The sequence below is a fragment of the Enhydra lutris genome, unplaced genomic scaffold, assembly GCF_002288905.1.
Source record: "Enhydra lutris kenyoni isolate GAN:26980312 unplaced genomic scaffold, ASM228890v2 scaffoldscaffold4, whole genome shotgun sequence".
NCBI lineage: Eukaryota > Metazoa > Chordata > Mammalia > Carnivora > Mustelidae > Enhydra > Enhydra lutris.
Genome location: NW_019154088.1, coordinates 58,490,994 through 58,512,374, shown reverse-complemented (window position 1 = coordinate 58,512,374; position 21,381 = coordinate 58,490,994). Strand labels below are relative to the sequence as shown.

Sequence of the window (21,381 nt, the reverse complement as noted above, 5' to 3'; positions counted from 1 at the left end):
ATGGGGCTCGATCCCAGAACCCTGAGATCATGACCTGGGCCGAAGGCAGAGGCTTAACCCACTGAGCCACCCAGGTGCCCCAGAGGCTCCAAATTTTTATGTTGTATTGGGTTCCTACAAGTTTTGTAGGTGGTCACGCCTCAAAAAGGAGAGCACAGCTGAGCTGAGTGTTAAAGGATAAGTAGGAGTTCCCCAGCATGCGAAGGGGAGGAGAACACTATTTGCATTATCACAGATAGATTCTGGATCTCAAAGTGGTTGAGTATGACAGGAACATGAAGATCAAATGCGGAGTGAAGGAATCAGGTTGGATGAGCAGGCTGAACTGAGCCATAGTAGACTTGCTGACTTATTAAAGAGCTTTACTTTTATTCTCTGATTTTTTTTGGGGGGGGTGGTTCTGCGATACTATGATATTTGATACACAATAGCAAAAAATGGAATGAGGGGAAGTGAGACTAGAAACTGAGGCAGGGAGGGCAATTTGTGGATTCCATATTTGAGACAATGAATCTAAATCTTGCCAGCTTTACCTTGGACTAGCCATTTACTTGGTTTTGAAGACTTTATTTTCTTTCTTTCATTACTTTTCTTAAATGGAAAACACCTTTAGTAATAGAAACATAAATACTGAGTAACTATTTTAAGAGTTATGCTGACACCAGTAATGGAGTTTACAATATATGTTTTGTTATTTATGAAAAATACATTTTTGTATTTAGGATAACGTGGAAAATTGAGATTAATGATCTTTTTTTAAAGTTTGCATTATTTATTTATTTATTTATTTATTATGTTCAGTTAGCCAGCGTATAAGTGCATCATTGGTTTTTGATGCAGTGTTCAACAACTCATTAGTTGCGTATCACACCCTTTCATATGGTAAGGAAAAATGGGGCCTAGAAGATTTCATTAGTAAATTCAAGAATAGTATTAGTAATTTCAGGATGTTTTGCATTTGCAGTTTACCAACCACCCCTATCCACATCAGGTATTACCGGACACATTTACAAAATCAAAAGATAATCATTTTTTCCCTTTCCGCTCCCTCCCTTCTTTCCTTTTTTTTTCCTCTCTACTCATCTTCATTCCCTCCCCCCCCCTTTTTTTTTTACAATTATCAATTAATTGGTTAATTCCTCAAAATTTATTTAGGACCTAAGAGGCTGAACTAGATCTGTAACACATTCCTTGTCCTTGAAGAGCTTATGGACCTATGAGTGGCTAAAGTAAAGCAGGGCAGCCAGATTTCCAAATAGAGTGTGATGTGTCATTGTTACCTTTCCTTCACACGTCTAAATTTATTGAATGACCATCTGCCTCAGCCCTGTCACTGTGGCCTTCATTAAGATGAGCTTATAGCCTCTGTTATGTACATGATAGTGGCCAATAAATCCTGCTTTGTTGTGTTAGTTTAGCTTGGAATGGATTGAAAGAACTAGGGGTAGAATTAGTGACTTAAGTTTACAGAAACAGTAAAAAGAACGAAAGAACAAAACCAACTAGATCCCATAAGAGTCAGATGAACTCGAGCTTCTGCCTGATCACGTATGGCTATAAATTCCTAGTCAATTCCCTACAGTCACAGATCTGGAAAGTGATGGGCCATTTGAGGGGAAACTCCTCTATCTTCCTTCAAATTATATAACACTAAATCCATGTCATTAAACAAATGATTCTAACCCTTTTTTTCCTTACCTTTATTGGATTTCAAAGTTCAGTACACATTCAAATTATTCAATTTTGATATCGCTTTTATGATCAAATGTCCTACTTTTGAAATGGAAAGCTCAGTTGGCCATGTTCCCCGTTAAGTTTAAGAAGATTTTATCATTTAAATAAATTAAACCTTCCAGCATGGGTTTAACAAAACATAATGAAGCACAGAGAAGAAAAGCTTAAATGAAATAAACCTCTTTGCTGATAGAAACAGAACAGGCTATTGTTCATTCTACCAATAAATGTGTGGCTGGAGTCATAGTCTGATTTGTGATTTTTCTTTTTTTTAATTTGTCCTTAATTTTTATGGTATTCATCAGCAATTTGATTTGCCATTGGACAAAAGATAGACATAGAGTACATCAAGTGCAAAGGTTCTAGGTTATTAATGCTGAGGAAAAAACCCCCAAATATTAGAGTTTTAGAAGTTGATTTAATACCATGTTGGGAATCATGGATATACATATTTTTCTTCTACATTGTTTAATTCATGTGTTAGATGAGTACTAAGATCTTTCACATTTTCTCAAATGATTTCTTTGGGGAAATTAAATTTTTTTTCTAGAGAAAATTATCATTTCTACGTAATAATTGGGTATAATTAATCTATATAACTTATGTATTCATTTAGCAGGAAATGTTTTCCTTTCTGTATGACACATGGCCCACACAGGAAATCAGCTGAATTATGAAAATGCTTATTGTTTGTAGATCTTTCAATTGTCAAAGACTAGTAGGTAAAATTTTTAAAAAATTTAAATAAAAACATGCTCTTTTTAAAGGGCTTACCTAAATAAAATTGATCCATCTTTCCCTTCTGTTATTAATTTGAACCATTTTATTATATACATAATTAAAAAGCTAAAGGTAAAAAGCACTTCTTAAAAGGAAGGATCAGCAGAATATATTTGAGACGGCCCATGCTTGTAATCGTAATGTGGAATAATTACCATGCTATTTTTTATGATGAAATGTAGTCTCCTTAGTAATAAAAATGCATTGTTATTTAAATTTGGAGTTTAGGCTCATAAAGTTATCTTTAAAATTATGACAACTTATAGAAAGGGCCTATTAACATTTAATGTTTTTGAAAAACAGTGAATTACTTCCATCGGGCACCCCTGCCGTTTTGTGTTATTTATCTATAACACATTCTGTATAATTTAAGACAGAACAAAAAGCTATCATACTTTACAGATATGTCATGGTTCAACTTGTGGTGGTACCTCTGTGGATAGTCTTTAAACCTTGTAATCATGATAAAATCATCTCTCTCTTTTTTTAAATAAAGATTTTTATTTATTTATTTGACAGAGACACAGTGAGAGAGGGAACACAAGCAGGGGGAATAGGAGAGGGAGAAGCTGGCTTCCTGCCTAGCAGGGAGCCTGATGCGGGGCTCAGTCCCAGGACCGGGGATCATGACCTGAGCCAAAGGCAGAGGCTTAATGACTGAGCCACCCAGGTGCCCCTGATCTCTTCATTTTTTTTAAAATTTCAGTGCCTGAAAAAAGTGTGGCATTGTTACTAACTGGAAAATAAGTTCTTAGACGTTATTGTATCCTTACAATGCAATCAAAGATAGGTTCTCATTCAAGTTCTTCAATGACTGATTTGTGGGTCAAAGGTTTGAATGTGATTATATTGAGACAGCATTTGTTAACTAACTATCTACTTGTGCCCAGCAGTGGGCTAGGTGCTGAGGATGCCAGGAGGTAGATGATGTTGTGTTTATCTCCAAGTGAGGAAACATTCATGATCAATTACAAGAATATAGATACCATTGACTCATTATTTAAACTGAAAAATAATGTTTAAAAAGCAGAAAATCTTCCCATTTGTAGTAATTTCTATTCATAGAACTATCACAAACATACTTTGCTGAATGTATGAAGATTTTATTGGTGAATAACATTTACTTATTGAGGACCTTCAGTGTAACACTGTTGGAGAGACTAGAGATATAGCACGTAGTAAAAGAAACAAAAATCTCTGCCTCCATAAACAAATGCATTATGTAGTAGTGGGATCAAGAATGGTATTAGAGTCCAGGGAAGACTATACCTTTTGACCCACCCTGCCCCGTTTTTGGTAAAGCCAGGGTATTTAATATAAGTAGAAGCAAGTTAAAAGAAAACACAAGAGCTGCCTTGAAGAGAGCAAGATGCTACAAAATGCGGCATGTATTTTAAAGGCTTTGCCTTTGAGAATAGGACGGCTTAGAAGTTGCCTCTCCTAACACCCTCCCCAGCAAGCACAGAGCTGAGGTCCTTTAAGTCACTGCTTTCAGGGATGGTTCTCCATGGCAAATGTTCTGTGAAGGGTTATCTGTTGGGTGTGAAACTGCTATATCACTCCCTGCTTTACCAACTCAACTACCCATATTTTTGTGGGGCCCAGGAAGAAGTGTCAGAGCTGCAGTAGAGTGTAATGGTTGTAGTGCTTGCAACTGGACTTCTTGGATTTATGCCGGCCACTGACTCCTTGGGTGACCTGGGGCAAACCACCAAATCAAATCTCCGTGCCTCAGTTTGCTCTTCGGAACTTGAGAATAATAGGACCTATATCAAAGAGCAGTTATGACAGCTAAAGGAGATAATACATGTGTGGAAGTGGCCCTTTGCTATATGCAAACTTTTAATAACTATTTTTTAATAAGTCATACTTTACATTCTACAGCCAAAAGAAAGAATAAATTTCGCCTCATTCAGTAAACTGCATCTAACCCAGTCATTTTTATAAAGTTGCCTCTGGCTTAAAAGCTTGGTTATGGTAAATAGTTGGCCAAAGCCAAGTATTATTGTTTTCAACTGGGCTCCAGGTCAAATTCTGTAGCTTGGGTAGGAAATTTCCTCATGACTCTCTCTTCCCAGCCCTCTCTCTGCACCTGGTTCTGCTTTCACTGGGCTCCTGATTGCCTACGGGCCCACTACTAAGGGGACGGGGTCCGCTTCACACCCAGGGCTTGTCTGTGAGACCTGGAGGGCTTGTGGTAACTCCTCAGAGCCTTGGCCTTTGAGCTGGCTGCACCAGTGACTGGGCTGATTTACTGTGTGCATATTTATTGGTCTGAAAGGCCCTGGTAGCAGGGGTCCTACAGAGTGTAGTGACTTCTCCCCCTTCTTGAAGTACCTTTGCCTCATCTGGCTTCTAGGGGGCTGAAATCACAGTTGTCCACCGTCTGTAGTTCCTGGGCCCGTGGGGATCCTAGCCATGCCCTCCAGGCACACAAGAAGTATGGGTAGACACGAGGAGATGAACCTTTCCCCTCCTCATAAAAGAGGGTTTATGCTTTTTTTTTAGCAGGCTTTGTTGGCTCTGGAGAGTAAACGCATGGATCCTGCTCTCTGCAAACTCCAAATGAGAAGTCAGGGCCTGTCTCACTGTGTGTAAGTACCCCTCAAGCTCCAGGGACTAAGTCTAGCTCCACCTCATCTCCTATCCCCCCGGAGTGGGGAGATGGAGAGAAAGGAACAATGTGCAGCACTTAGGATTCTGATATCCCAAATCTCTTTTCTTTCTCAATTCCTTTTTTATCTTCATGGTGGCCAAATATGCCAGCCCAGTTCTATCTCATTTGTCCCCTGATGCAGACTGGCCCCCTGGTTCTGGGACAGGACTCCTTTGTACTGGGCAGTTTGGCGTTTGGGGTCTCTGTTCTCAGCTGAATAGTAGCAATCCAGACACCTTTGTTTGCTGTTGGTTTGTGGGGAGGGGCCAGCTGGTGGCCAGGGAAACTGCAGAAGGCTTCTTTTATTGCTGTTTTACGTGGGCTTAAATCACTAAACATTCTAAACTCGCTAAGCACACAATAATTATAAGCAGTCATTAGCCATTATATTGAAATTTTAAAGCATAATGCTCTTGACTAAGATGCCAACAAATAATCAGTTCCAGGAACACCAAATATTTCAATATAATTTCTAAAAACTGTGAACTTCACACAGCAGTACACATGGATACTACAGAGATAGTAATATTTTTGTCTATTATATACCAGTAGCATTGAAACAGATCCTTTTATCGTAAATGTAAAGGCAACTCTCAGTTACTACATCACACTAAGGCTGTATATATCCAAGGCTAAGGAGCTACCTTTAAAAAAACAAAACGGTCAGAGTTGAGTGGGAAGGAGGATGTGGCCAGTCATTTGTCCCCTCATGTCAGTTTCTAAAACCAAATTGAGTACCTTTTCAATGAAGAGGGATGGAAAAGGAATATGGTGTCTGTGTCCATGTTTGAATCTAATATTGTGAAGGCTCAGCATAAGCTCTGTTGACTTAGGAAGCATGAGAAACATGTCAACCCTTTGAAAAATCATGCTGGAACTTTGATGTCAGACTGTCAGATAAGTTTTACATCATTTAAAAGCTCCAATTGTGGGATGCCTGGGTGGCTCAGTCAGTTAAGCATCTGCCTTCAGCTCAAGTTATGATCCCAGGGTCCTGGGATAGAGCCCCATGTTGGGCTCCCTGCTTAGTGGGGAGCCTGCTTCTCACCCTCCCACTCCCCCTGCTTGTGCCTGTTCTCTCTCTCTGTCAAATAGGTAAGTAAAATCCTTACCAAAAAAAAAAAAAAAAAAAAAAAAAAGATCCAATTTCATGTGCCACTAGAGAGGGAAAAATATGCTGGTCTTTACAGACAGTTATTGAATTTAGAGAATATTTATTTTAAAATACATATCATTACCACTTGATAAGCTGTGTTTAGTGCATCAGTCTCAATTTAGAAAGAGTGCTCTTAGAGGATTGCTATCTCCCTGACTTTTCTGTTAAGTGACCATCACTAGTATTGGTTTCTAGTATAAACTGATGTTTGTAATGTTCCTCTGGAAGCTATTGAATCCTCAAGAGGTGCTGGAAATGGTTTCAAATAGAAAGTATTTTATGAGAGTTCAATGGAGAGAACCAACATATTTTGAGTGTCTCTTACATGCTATGTACTTGCCATATATCTCCAATCTAACCAATAAATTAATGAGAGAGGGTGATGAAGTAATTTTGCCAGCCTCAGAAAATTGTGATTCTAAGAGCACTGTAATATAACTCCCTTCTGAATTTTCCTGCTAGCCCACCTGCAGTTATTTTGTTCTTCAGAAGGAGACTGAGCAAAAATCTCACATTCATTAAATTCACTTCTAACTTTGATAATATGAGTGGTAATTTCTTACATGGTGAAGAGTTTTACTTCTCTTGATGGAGTTATAAGTCCTTCCCAGTATTATTTTCAAAAGATGTTTTATTTATTTATTTTTAAAATTTTTTTAGAAGTAAATTATGTAATCAGAAGGTACTGAGTCCTATGTAGAAAAAGCTAGAAACTCCTATCAATTGGATGATAGACCATCTGGCTTGATTCTTCTCTATATTTTGAATTTGTATTACAACATTTTGCCTTTGGTGTTCAAAAGACATTTTAAATGAAATTTATGTATACTTACTTGTGGTTACCCATCTAACAGCCCATGCAATATGTATTTAATTCTATAGTTAAAGTTTACCCTCAAAATAGAAAACAAAAACTAATTCAAGTAATACGTTCACCCTCATTATTGTAGCATTATTTTCAATGGCCAAATTATGGAAGCAACCCTAGTGTCTACTGATAGACGAATGGATAAAGACTGTTATACATATACAATGAAATATTATTCAGTCATAACAAAGAGTATGTTGCCATTTGCAGCAATATGGATGGAGCTACAAAATATAATGTTAAGTGAAATAGGTTGGTCAGAGAAAGACAAATACCGTATCTTTTTTTGAAATTTTAATTTTTCAGTGTTCCAAGATTCATTGTCCATGCACCACACCCATTGTTCATGCAATATGTGCCCTGCTTAATACCCACCACCAGGCTCACCGCCCCCATCCCTCTCCCCTCCAAAACCCCGTTTGTTTCTCAGAGTCCACAGTCTCTCATGCTTCATCTCCCACTCTGATTTACCCTAATTCACTTTTCCTTTCCTTTTCCTAATGTCCTCCATGTTACTCCTTATGCTCCACAAATGAGTGAAACCATATCATAATTGACTTTCTCTGCTTGACTTATTTCACTCAGCATAATCTCCTCCAGTCCTGTCCATGTTGATACAAAAGTTGGGTATTCATCATTTTTGATGGCTGAGTAATATTCCATTGTATATATGGACCATATCTTCTTTACCCATTCATCTGTTGAAGGGCATCTTGGCTCTTTCCACAGTTTGGTGGCCATTGCTGCTATGACCATTGGGGTACAGATGGCCCTTCTTTTCACTACATCTGTATCTTTGGGGTAGATACCCAGTGATGCAATTGCAGGGTCAAAGGGTAGCTCTATTTTTAATTTCTTAAGGAATCTCCACACTGTTTTCCAAAGTGGCTGCCCCAACTTACATTCCCACCAATAGTGTAAGAGGATTCCCCTTTCTCCACATCCTCTCTAACACTTGTTGTTTCCTGTCCTGTTAATTTTGGCCATTCTACCTGGTATAAGGTGGTATCACAGTGTGGTTTTGATTTGAATTTCGTTGATGGGTAATGATGATGAACATTTTTTCATGTGTCTGTTAGCCATCTGTATGTCTTCTTTGGAGAAGCATCTTTTCATGTCTTCTGCCCATTTTTTGATGTGATTATCTGTTTTGTGTGTGTTGAGCTTGAGGAGTTCTTTATGGAACATAACGTGAAGCCCCAGCTTTGTTATTCTTTTTCAACATTTCCTTTGTGATTTAGGGTTTTTTCTGATTCCATACAAATTTTAGAGTTGTTTGTTCCAGTACTTTGAAAAATGCCAGTGGAATTTTGATCGGGATGGCACTGAAAGTACAGATTGGCAGTATAGACATTTTAACAATGTTTATTCTTCTGATCCATGAGCATGGAATGCTTTTCCATCTTTTTATATCTTCTTCAATTTCTTTCATGAGTGTTCTGTAGTTCCTCAAGTACAGATTCTTTACCTCTTTGGTTAGGTTTATTTCAAGGTATCTTACGGTTCTTGGTGCTATAGTGAATAGAATCAATTCTCTAATTTCCCTTTCTATATTTTCATTATTAATGTATAAGAAAGCAACTGATTTCTGTGCACTGATTTTGTATCCTGCCACATTACTGAATTGCTGTATGAGTTCTAGTAATTTGGGGGTAGAGATTTTGGGTTTTTCATATTAAAGTATGTCATCTACAAAGAGAAGAGTTTGACTTCTTCTTTGCTAATTTGAATACCTTTTATTTCTTTGTGTTTTCTGATAGCTGTTGCTAGGACTTTCAATACTATGTTGAACAACAGTGACAAGAGTGGGCATCCTTGTTGTGTTCCTGATCTCAGTGGGAAGGCTGTCAGTTTTTCCCCATGAGAATGATATTCGCTTTGGGTTTTTCTTAAATTTTATGAAGATGAGGAATGTTCCCTCTATCCCTATACTATGAAGAGTTTTAATCAGGAACAGATGCTTTTTCTGCATCATTTGAGAGGACCATGTTGTTATTCTCTCATTGATTTGTTCTATCACATTGATTGATTTGCGAATGTTGAACCACCCTTTCATCCCATGGATAAATCCCACTTGGTCATGGTGGATAATCTTTTTAATGTACTGTTGGATCCTGTTAGCTAGGATCTTGTTGAGAATCTTGGTATCCATATTCATCAGGGATTTTGGTCTGAAATTCTCCTTTTTGATGGGGTCTTTGCCTGGTTTAGGGATCAAGGTAATGCTGGCTTCATAGAAAGAGTCTGGAAGACAAATACCATATGATTTCATTCATATGTGGAATTTAAAAAACAAAACAAATGAGCAAAGGGAAAAGAAAGAGAGAGAGAGAGAAACCCGGAAACAGACTCTTAACTATAGAGGACAAACTCATGGTTGTCAGAGGAGAGGTAGGTGGGGAATGAGGGAAACAGGTGATGGGGATTAAGGAGTGTACTTGTTGAGATGGACGCTGGGTAATGTACAGTGTGTTGAATCACTATGTTGAACAGAACATTGTATGTTAATTCTGGAAGTAAAAAACTTAATGAAAAAAACTTCTGGAAATATGCACAGAAAACTATTAACAATACTGAAATCTGAAAGGGAGAAACACTTTACGCTGAAATTGTTTATAATATTTCAAAAGATAAGAAGAACCTGTAAGTAGGTTGGAATAGCATTGAGCGAAAAATGAATACTAACAGTAAAAAAACAATTTTAAGGAATATTGAAATTTGAAGAGTCCAGTCTCCCACCCCATGATAGTATTACATGGACAACACACTTACTTCTATTGGGATATTTTAGTGGTGTGAAGTTCATCAGTTTTCAAGGTTCTTTATTCAATAAATAGATAGCAGCTTAAAATGAAGTATATTTTGAGCTGGTATTTACCTCTCAGGAACTTTTACTTACAGATCCTAGTTCTGTACACCTAAATAAATGTAATCCCTCCCCCCACCCATCACAGGTGCTATGTTAGTAAACCGTCTAATATTTTGGTATTTTTATAGCCTGGAACTCATAATTTAACCGCTAAGCAGGGGATGTTATTAAAAATGGTACTGAATATATTGGTATATAAAAGGAAAACATACAAGAAATAGCGATGCAAGGAAATTTAATGTATTTCCTTACACAAATATGCATACACATATGTACTAACGTATGCATTTATATGTTTTCTATTAAACTAGAACATAAACTAGAAAGCAAGTACCTCTCTTCAGCTCTCTCTCCATTACATTCCCCCTCCTGTATGCAAGAGAGTAGGATGACATAAGCTAAGTTAGTGCTCATGGTGAGTTCTCAGTATACTGCGTCCGTTGAGTGGCACTGAGGTATTTTTTCCCTTCCGAAGTGATCTTACCCTGCGTTTGAGGGTTTCCTCAGCGAAACAAAGTTTATCCAGCATCCTGTCACATGATTAGCAGTCCATCTATGTTTGTAATCACGTTCTGAACATCTCTCCCCCTCCACAGATCATTTTCCGAAAAATCAGTGACGTGAAGAAAGAGGAAGAGGAGCGCCTCAGGCAGAAGAACGAGGTCACCCTCAGCATCCCCGTGGACCACCCAGTCCGAAAGCTCTTCCAGAAGTTCAAGCAGCAGAAGGAGCTGCGGAATCAGGGGTCCACCCAGAGTGACCCCGAGCGGAACCAGGTTCAGGTAGAAAGCCGCTCCTTACAGAATGGGGCCTCCATCACGGGCACCAGTGTGGTCACTGTGTCACAGATCACGCCCATTCAGACGTCTCTGGCTTACGTGAAAACCAGCGAGTCCCTCAAGCAAAACAACCGTGAGGCCATGGAACTCAAGCCCAGTGGCGGTGCTGACCCCAAATGCCTCAAAGTCAACAGCCCGATCAGGATGAAGAACGGAAATGGGAGGGGATGGCTGCGACTCAAGAATAACATGGGGGCGCATGAGGAGAAAAAGGAAGACTGGAATAATGTCACAAAAGCTGAGTCCATGGGGCTACTGTCAGAGGACCCCAAGGGCAGCGATTCGGAGAACAGCGTTACCAAAAACCCATTAAGGAAAACAGATTCTTGTGACAGTGGGATTACAAAAAGTGACCTTCGTCTGGATAAGGCCGGAGAGGCCCGAAGTCCGCTGGAGCACAGCCCGATTCAGGCTGACGCCAAGCACCCCTTTTATCCCATCCCAGAGCAGGCCTTACAAACCACACTGCAGGAAGTCAAGCATGAACTCAAAGAGGACATTCAGCTGCTAAGCTGCAGAATGACTGCCCTGGAAAAGCAGGTGGCAGAAATTTTAAAAATACTCTCCGAAAAAAGCGTGCCCCAGACCTCTTCTCCCAAATCCCAAATGCCACTCCAAGTACCTCCCCAGATACCATGTCAGGATATTTTTAGTGTTTCAAGGCCTGAGTCACCTGAATCTGACAAAGATGAAATCCACTTTTAATATATATATCTACACATATATATTTGTTAATATATTAAAAACAGTATATACATCTATATACATATGTGTGTATATACCGTATATACATCTATATATTTTCACTTGCTTTCAATATGATGAACACAATATGGATTTTGATATGTAAATACTGCATGTCCAGCTGGATTCTGGCCTGCCAAAGAAGATGATTATTTAAAACATAGATATTGCTTGTATATTATGCAGTTGACTGCATGCACACTTTACATTTATTTATAATCTCTATTCTAATACAAAAAAAGTATGATTTTTGTTAACCAAGGCAATGTAACATTTGAAGAATCAGGGTCCAACCTGCCAATGTTGCCATGACAAATTTGATCTCAGGCTGAGTATATTGAGCTGTCATTTTCTCACTATTCTGTTAAGTTAAAATTAGAGATTAATGCCAAGGGAGGGTTCAACCTTTTAGACTGTTGGTACCATTTTATAATCTCTTTTCATAGGATATTTTTCTGTAACTTAGTGTTAGGTTATTTTCCCCAACAGGCAGTGTTTGCGCCATCTAAATGACTGTTTTGTTGCCTAAATCAGATAGCAGTGTGGGATATTGGGAACGTATTGCTATGAGTTTTGTGCATGAATTGCATTTTTGCTCAACTATACCTCTCCTTTTTTAACACTGTACTTAGATAGTAATCATTTACTCTTATGTAAGGAAATCTCTACTCCCTCCGTCTTGGAGAACAGCTGCCATCTTAGCTGATTTTATCAACCCCATAAATATGGAACTATTAATATAGTGTATATTATTATAGAAAAACTGCACCACAGGGTAAAAGGGCCTTTTAACAATTCACATTAGAGATGCTGGTTTTCCAGATGTGATTAATGTTCTAAATTTGTGTTTCTAAAACTTGTTCAAAGGTGAGGTTGAAAGGCTCTTGGCAAAGAAACAAAACACATTTGAGTAATCGTATCAAAATCTTAACTATAATGATATAAATAAAAATGAATGTAAACAGATAGTTTTTGTAGCATATCTGTAACTTAGGGTGAAACACAGGTATAGAACCATTCACACATGATTCTTAGCAATGTTTATAGGGATAACGCATCAAACATGGTTAGGAAAAAACCTAAGAAGTAGATAGATGTTAAGTTGCTCAGTTCAGATAACTGCTTTTCTATAATTTTATTCTGGTTACAATTTTCTAAAGCTTTTTTGCACACAGTTCTGCTGTAGAACTTCTGCTGAATTGCTACACTAGACTACTGTGGCTCAGGCAGATCCATTTATGAAAGGAGGGTACTAAAGACTGAATTTCAGAGTCTTTTGAGTCCTAAATCCTCTTCTTAGAAAGTGCCTATAATCAACTAAAAAAAAAAAAAAAAGTAACAAACACTTGTGTGTAGCTAGTCCCTTAAATGGTACGTATTGAGAATAAAATACATGTTCATTTGTAAGAACCCAGAAAAATTTCTTTCTTTTGACCAAAGTATATTTTGTGCAGTTGATCAAAGAGGCATACTTTTAAACTGGTGCGTGCATGTTGAAGTTTGCATCAAGTTGAAAATAGACTCCGGTAATTTGTACATTATCGGACCATCTGTACATATATGTTAACAACATACCCAACATGATAGCAAAATCATAGGAGATTTTTTGACCTACCGTTGCCATTTTTATGAGCTTTTCAAACTGTGTCCAGCATCCCCAAACAAAACCACCAGAACTGAAAGACAAGTTATCGCAATCAGACTGGAGAAGTGCAGAACACAGCAATTTATAAAAACAGTTGGTATTTTAGAATTTCTACTAGAGCTTCTTCACATGCCCACAAGATGTGCCTCTAAAATCCATGAGTCTCAGAACAGATATAATGTGCCATGGGTTCCATTTCCCCTTCTTTGTGCCCACAACTTCCATTACTCAGCATGGAAGTTTCCAGGGGAGCATGTCTCCATGCTATGCTACCTACCAACCAACATTGACTTACCACAGGCACAAGAAAATCTGGCACTCACAGTATAAGGAATCAGCCTTGAAACTGAGACTTAGGTTGCTTCCATGGTGAGGATGGTACTTTTTTCTGGACCTCTGACATTTATTGAATTTCAGGGTATTTTTCTATTTAACGGTGTATGAGACAAGCTTGGTTAAGCTTTTAAAGGTAAGATGAATGGTAAAAATAATCTACATACAGAAATGGTCAGTCTAACTTTAGCCACATGCTTCAAAAAATAACCATTGGTGTAAAGCTGTGTCAGAACGACTAAAACAGCAGGGCAATCTGATGTTGCAATCCATATCTTTGCTCATTAGTGGTGCAAATATTGGCTGTGTTCTGCCATTGACTCAACTGACCTACAATATTATTGTTCATATACATGAGCAAGAAACATGGTTTTGAACTCCCCAGGTTGTCCTCAAGGAGGGAAAAGTATCAATTGCTTGTTTATGGTGCAGTTATCACACTATTCTTTTCCAGTCACCTATGTTCCTATGTGCATGACATGACAAGGTGCTGAATGCACTCTGCTGTTTTCAGCAGAAATGCATGTGTTCAGCAAACACTGTATATAGAGTAGTCTTTTAGGTTCCCAGATTCCACAATTCTTACCAGTTGAAATTACCCGGATTTGAGTGAAGGGTGAACACTTGCTTTAATACATGCAATAATGATACAGTCCTGTTCTGTGTTGCCTTGGCTGGCACACAGACAGTAGATTCTCTTTTGGGGGACCAGATGACTGCATGTTTTATTCTTACACTGTATAGATGCTTTTGGTGCATCCAGAGTAAAATTTTTATTATTATATTTCTGAACAATGTACTAATAGGAGTAAATAGATACATATTTAAAATCCAAACATTTTCCAAAGCAACGTACATACCTTCAATATTTTTCTATGATGATGCAGATGGTCAGATGCTGTACCCTGGACAGATGGTTGTAATCTAATAGTAAAAGTCAAACAAAAATAGAAATGTGAGCTGTGCATCATAATGACAAGTTTTGCCAGTCTGTATTAGGATAGTATTGCACTGAATATGATCTAGTAGATAGAAGATCTTATGGTAAAGAGAACACAGGCACACAAAAGGCAGATGACAAAACCAAAGCTACTCGTGTCCCACAATGACATAAATAGTACTTAGAATGGTTTGGGCATAGATGTTGAATAGAGACAGATACATCATTGTTAAAATGGAAAATTTTTATTATGACACCAGTTTCATCTCACAGTATGTATAGAAGTACAACTGTCCTAAGTACTCAGTTTCAAAAAACCGTATGTAGATCAGAGCAAAAGAATTAGAAAATTTGGGATTTTAAAGGACAGGTATATGCCCCACGGAGTTCCCAGTACGTTAACAAGAATATTAATTATGACAACTAACAAAAATGCCATTTTGAAGATTAATCCTATTGGAGCCCAAATGCAAACCACAGCTTCCTTTAAGGAGATTTTGTTCTCCTGAGATCTGGCCCATTTGCTGTTTTATTTTAATCACTGAATTCTTTCAGGAAACTTTAAAAACATTAGTCTTCAGAGCAGAGACTGTTTTTAAAGTGTGCAGTGGCTGGTACTGGTGGAGTTATGTGTCATATTAATGAATTCTACTATCTTGTATAATTTTTATCTTTTAAGCTATTTTATGTCTCTTCCAAAATTTTATGTAGGTAATGAGAAAATTTATCTAGAATGTACATATCATACATGGAAAACTTTAAAATATGAATATTTTGTAATTATGTGAATGTTGTGTTTTAATATTTTGTTACATATAAGAATATTTCTCTTGTGGTCTTGATGGAAAAGGAGAGAAGAAAAAACAATTTTTTTGGAAAACATCCCAGGATTAGTATCTGAGCTCTGTCTTGGATTCTGAATCTAGCTTTGCCACAATTACAGTGTAACTTTGGCAAATTAACTGTTCTTTGGTGTGTCTGGGCTTCAATTTCCCCACCAATAAATACTGAAATGAAGATAAGAAGTGCTCCATTTTTATATCAAGATGTAAGGTCAGTGGGAAATCATCTTCCTCTCAAATGAAAATCACATTAAGATAAATTATTAACTTTTTTTCTTTCTTTCATAGAAAATCAGCTGGGATGTTCTCCCTAAATATTTTTCTAGGGTTTAGAGGAGATTTCTCTGGTCAGAGATTGGGGGGGCAAGGTATTGATGGCTAAATAATAATTAGCCACTGGTATGTGAGCAAAAGAGTTATCTGGAAATTTAGTACTACTAATTAAATAAACATGGCAAGAGTGAAGGTCTTTTGAGAGGAGAGAAAAAGGCATGTAAATATTATGATTTTTGCTTTTTCAATGTAGTCATACTGCTCAGCAGAAATTCTCGATCTTCTGAGAAAAAGTAAAAAAATTGGTGAGTATTCATGATACAGAGCGTTTTATCTTTCAAATTTTTATATAAAAATAATCATTGACTTACTCAAAACACATGACTTCATGTGGGCTGATGTTCTTAAAACAAAATTCTTAGTTGTGAAAGAATCTCTTCCAATAACCAATTGATTTTTCAATGTATATCTTGACCTAGGAAAAAAAAGTCAAAAAAAGGAAAACCACTTGTATTTAAAAAACCACTCATGTTATTGTGTCCTAAATTAGAGTATTCTATTTTAAAAAGTTTCAATATGTGACTAGTAAGACTGATAACTCTAGGAAGCCACTTAAAACGTGTAAACATTTTATTTTTGAAAATGAGATTCATTTTGTTAACATTGGTTAAGTCTGCAAAGAGAGTCTTATAACCCAAAGAATACATTCAAACCTCCAGTCACTACATTTGTAGTGATCCTTTGTGTAAAGACAATAACAAAGGCCAGAAATAAGGAGGCAGATCTTACACATGACAAGAGACATTAAGGTATCTTAATAGGTTTTCTAATCTTTCTGTCACATCAGAATTTTAAAACTGTTATTACAAACTAGGAATTAGGCATCATTTTGAAAGCAGACGCAATTTCTCAAGTTAAAGAAGGATTGGTTATAAATGCCTGATACATTTAAGAAATATTAAGGGAGACTTAAGGGGGTACTTCATCACTGACCATGAAGTTTTACTATCCATTCTAACATTTTTTTATTTATTTGCTAAATAGTTGACAGCATTTCTATTTGTATCCGCTGTGATAGGCCCATGATGTTCCAGATCACAGCTGCATTACATATACATTTCACACATATGTAAATAAATATTTTCAATCAATTTGCTCTCAGTGTAAACTTTGTACTTAGAGCCTACATGTTGTTACCACACAGAAAACAAAAACTCTTACAATTATGGAATGACGTATATAATTTTTTTAGAGGGTTGACATAGATCAACTTGACTTTAAAGGAAATGTTCCTATTTTGGTCCAGGAAAATAAACCAAGAGGTGATGTGTGTGGGGCTACACAATCAGAATAAAAACAAGAGTCAGGTTTTAAATAGGTTAGTAATGCCAGGCTACGTGAGCTCCTGGGGTCCAAGTCAGGATTTCTATTCCTGTCTTTGGAACAGATCTCCAAAGAGGAGCATGATGGTGGTCACAATTTAGATCTAAGCATGTCCTTGGTAACACCTATGGGTGCATCAGATCAAGTCTGGTGAGTTTATATAAAACTTTTTTCTATTGTCTTAGCTTTTCTGGTATACACTGCCTTATAAACATTACTTTTATTGACTGCTCTGTGTAAGTATGTGCAGCCTTTTCCATAAGAAGGATTGACTAAGTCTGGATCTGCCTTTAGTCCTCAAAAAAAAAAAAAAAAATTGTGGAAGTCAACAAAAATAGGGTTTTTTGAACAGAAACAAAACCATAACATCCACGTTTCTTTCATTATAGCTTATTTTTCTCACTGGCACATCACCAGACAAAACAAAAGAACAAACGTGGATGCATTTCCAAGTGTCAAAGACTCCTAAACAATAAATAATGTGAATTACAAAACCCAATGCAATCTGAGGACTTAAGCAAATAATAAATTCAAACATATCTACATTTTTGTGTACAGGGCATACATTTTTCTTTAGTATCATTTTTTTTCTCATCCTTAAGTAAAAGCTTATGTGAGATGTTTCTAGTACCCATAAATGAATTATGAAAAATGTAGTTTTAACAATGAAGTGATAGAATGGACTTATTAAAAGAGACATGTTTGGGTTTTTCATGCCTCTTTCCTGTGAGATTTAGGTCTTTGATAAAATATTTTCCCTCAACTTTATTTTCACAGAATTATCACTCACAAACAATATCTGTACTACTTCATTTTGGCATTTGCCACTCACCTTTTTTTTTTCATCCATAAAGTTGTCTATTAATTTTTCACAAATTTGCAAGTTTTTTATCTCCTGGATTTTACCCAGCTCTTCTAATTTAGAATATTTCTAGGACTAGAGATTTAGATGTTACAAATAATGACTTTGTTAGTAATTCTCTTCCTAGAAATGTGAGTTATTCTGTATGTTTAACATTTACAGATCAATAGACTCTTCTTATATTAGGATAAAATACTTACTCTGTATTTTGCTGGTTTTATTTTCCATCGTTGATACTTTTCCCCTGAAAACAACTAAAAAAAAAAAAAGACATAAAGATAATTTTTTTTCTTTGATCCTAGGTCTTTTTCTACATTGGAAATAATGAAGATAAACATTTATGTAATTATAAATTTGATATTTATTTTGTTTTCATGATAAGGAAATTTAAGTTAGAATTCTCATTATTTAATTTATAATTCTTGTATGTGGTAATATTTCCAAAAGTTATAGTGAAAGTTTGGAGCTATAAAGGATGTGAAGATTAGAAGCACTAAAAAAATGAACATTCTTTATTAAGAAAATAATACAATTTTGATGCCTAATTACATCAAACAAATCAAGTTGTTAAACAGTGTCCATGTGAAGTGTTACTAATGTTTAATCTTCAAAGCATTTTATATAAAATAATTGGTTCTCAACCATCCATTGAGGGGAGAAAATATCTCTTCCCCAAGTCCAGAGGCCAGGGCAACACAGTGGACTTCTACTACCATGTCTTTCTTGTCTTTCTCTACCTCTCAAAACACTTGTGTATGCACAAACACACAGAACCAAACAAATCATCTTCCATGTAGAGAAAGGCAGTTAACTTTTTCATTCTCTGTTGAGTAGTTAAATTTATTAAACTGCATGGTGAAGTTTGAGAGTGAGAAATTATTTCAATAAAGTGAAAACAGGTCAACATTTTTGCTGATATACTTGTTTAGATAGTACTAAAATTTGTATTTGGTACTACATTCTAATTAAAATTCTGAGTCATGTTATGTAGGAAAGGGAGATAGGAGCTAGAATTTTTTTAATGCCTACTGTGCCAGATGTTTTAAAGAGTATTGGTCTGTCTTCTAACTTGAGATATTCTATCTCTTGAATTTCATGATGAGACCAGTGTGTTTGCCTGCTTTATGATGGTCAAAACCATGGAGATTTGGACTGGGAATCAGGAAAACGATGAAGGCAAAGGAATAGAGAAGACTGAATGAAATCTATCTGCTTCTTGACCTTCAGGCTTTGAAGTTAAATAAGTTAATTTGGCTTGTATTTATTGAGTGCTCACTTTTAATGCTGTGCTAAACACTTTATTCAGATTATCAAATTTAATTTTTGCAACAACCCTATTAAGTACAGAGAAAGGAACTTGTCAGGATAGCATAGCTCTTGAGTGGTAAAGGCGAAGTTCTATCAGAGGCAGGCAGACTTTAGAGAGATTTTTATAGAATGCTGATATTGTAAGGGCCATCTTGTCCAACCACAAATTCCAAGTCTTTTAAGACATGTACTTTTAAAGTCTCCTGAAATTAAAATAAGTTAAAAATTTCACTCTGTAGTATAAATATTTGATTTTTCACAGAAGGTTAGGGTAGATGACAGAGATTGAAGTCATAACTGTTTAAGCACAAGGTGTTCCACCCCAATAATGGAATTTTCCTCCACTTCTCTCAACAATCAAAAGGCATCTGTAAAGGTAAATTGCCAAATGCGGTAGTAAGTAAGAGGCAAGTTGTGCTCACTGATATTAACACTTTCTTTTCCAATTGAATTTTAACCTAAGAAGGTAATGCATGATAGTCACGGAAAGCAAGAAACATTCAGGATTTTTTCTATGATTTCTCTCCATTTTTAATATTGGAATTTGGATGAGATGCTAGAAAGATTTTATTTTTAAAATTTATTTTTGAAGCACTGAATTTTAAGTGGATTATGTAGATCTTTTTATTGATTACACTGATGTTGCCTTCTTGGCCAAACCACTATTAAATGCATTATTCAAATGAACCATTTCTGTTTAGAATGGCAATTTTTACTACTTCCAAATTTAACAGGCCTGTTGTATGTATATTTCCTTTAGAAAGTTTAAATAATTTTCTCTAATGAAAAAATGTTAATTTTCTGAATGTGATTTATTTGTCTTACCCTCTTAAGATTTTTTTAAAGCTAATGTGTTGCGATAAGGAGAAGAAACAAGGTTATTACAGCATTACACTCTGGGATCTTTAGCTCAAATAATCTTTTTTACTTTGATGATAACACAGCCAGAGGTAACCATGGAAGAGATGATTTCACTTTTTCATAACAATTGTAGAGGACCCCAGTGATACTATCCAAAACTTTTTATGGTTAGCTCACTTTCATCCTTGACTATTAGCACTGCATTATTTTTTAAATGAGCTCATGACTTGTACTACATCTGAATGAAATACTTAATCAGAGAACAACAAAGGAAAAGAAATAGAAGAGTAGGCCTAGCAGTTGCCTCCTCATCGTGGGTTTTCTGTGTATGAGATTTTTAAATAGTTTTTATTTATTTTTTGAAATAACACACTGTTATAACCAATGTTAGGATTTTAATGAAACATGAGGAAGCAGTTTGAAAGCTTGCCAAATGCTGGGGTTTTAAAAAAATAAATGAGTGCTCCCCCAACCGAGCAAGTTTAGAACCTCTGGTTCTGGGCGCCTGGGTGGCTCAGTCAGTAAGCGTCTGCCTTCTGTTAAGGTCATGATCCCAGGATCCTGAGATCTAGCCCCACATTGGGCTCCCTGCTCAGCGGGGAGCCTGCTTCTCCCTCCCCCACTCCCCTGCTTGTGTTCACTCTCTGGCTGTCTTTCCCTCTGTCAATAAATAAAATCTTAAAAAACAAACAAAACAAAAAAACCTCTGGCTCTGACCGAGAAGCCTAGTCATAAGCACTTGGCTGGCTAAGCTATATGTCATGGGGTAAAGTCAAGAGGGTCTGACAACTCTCTCCTTCGTGCAGAATCACTGACTGTTGAATGATGAGACTAGTCAAGGCCAAAATACCCACAATGTGCCTGAATATGCCCGAGTGAGTATTCATAGTAACGAATTTAAGTACTTCATTGTCAAATACTCCATTGTCCTCTGCTAAATCCTCTTTGATAACATGAAGGTGAATGCCCTCCTTCTCTGTTGAGTTAGGGGAAGTGGACTTCGTGACTAAAGCAACAAAGATAATTGTTGATTGCAGAGCTCTTGGTGTCACGGACCCCTCATTGGCTCCTCGACTTTTTTCAATTGAAGTATGACAGGAAATATTCCGGATGAGGCCAAGATTGAATATGCAGAAAGAAGAGCTAGCAAGCTATGCAAAATTGCAACACATTCATTTTGAATTCCATGTCAAAGTTTGATAGGTCTGAGTCTTTAATATTGGTATATTGTGTCACAAACATACACTGTCAGTTTATACAAAAACCAAAGTACATTTAACACCCAGAT

The 21,381-nt window shown here is 36.6% G+C and overlaps 1 protein-coding gene across 1 annotated transcript in view; it reads left to right on the top strand.

Moving 5' to 3' along the window:
- The window catches only part of LOC111139282 (potassium voltage-gated channel subfamily H member 5), a 270,461-nt gene extending 258,854 nt beyond the window's left edge, over nucleotides 1–11,607 (top strand). The window contains exon 11 of the mRNA XM_022491521.1: nucleotides 10,660–11,607. Coding sequence (XP_022347229.1) covers nucleotides 10,660–11,607 — 948 coding nt within the window. The remainder of the gene's footprint in view (nucleotides 1–10,659) is intronic.
- The last annotated feature ends 9,774 nt before the right edge of the window (nucleotides 11,608–21,381 follow it).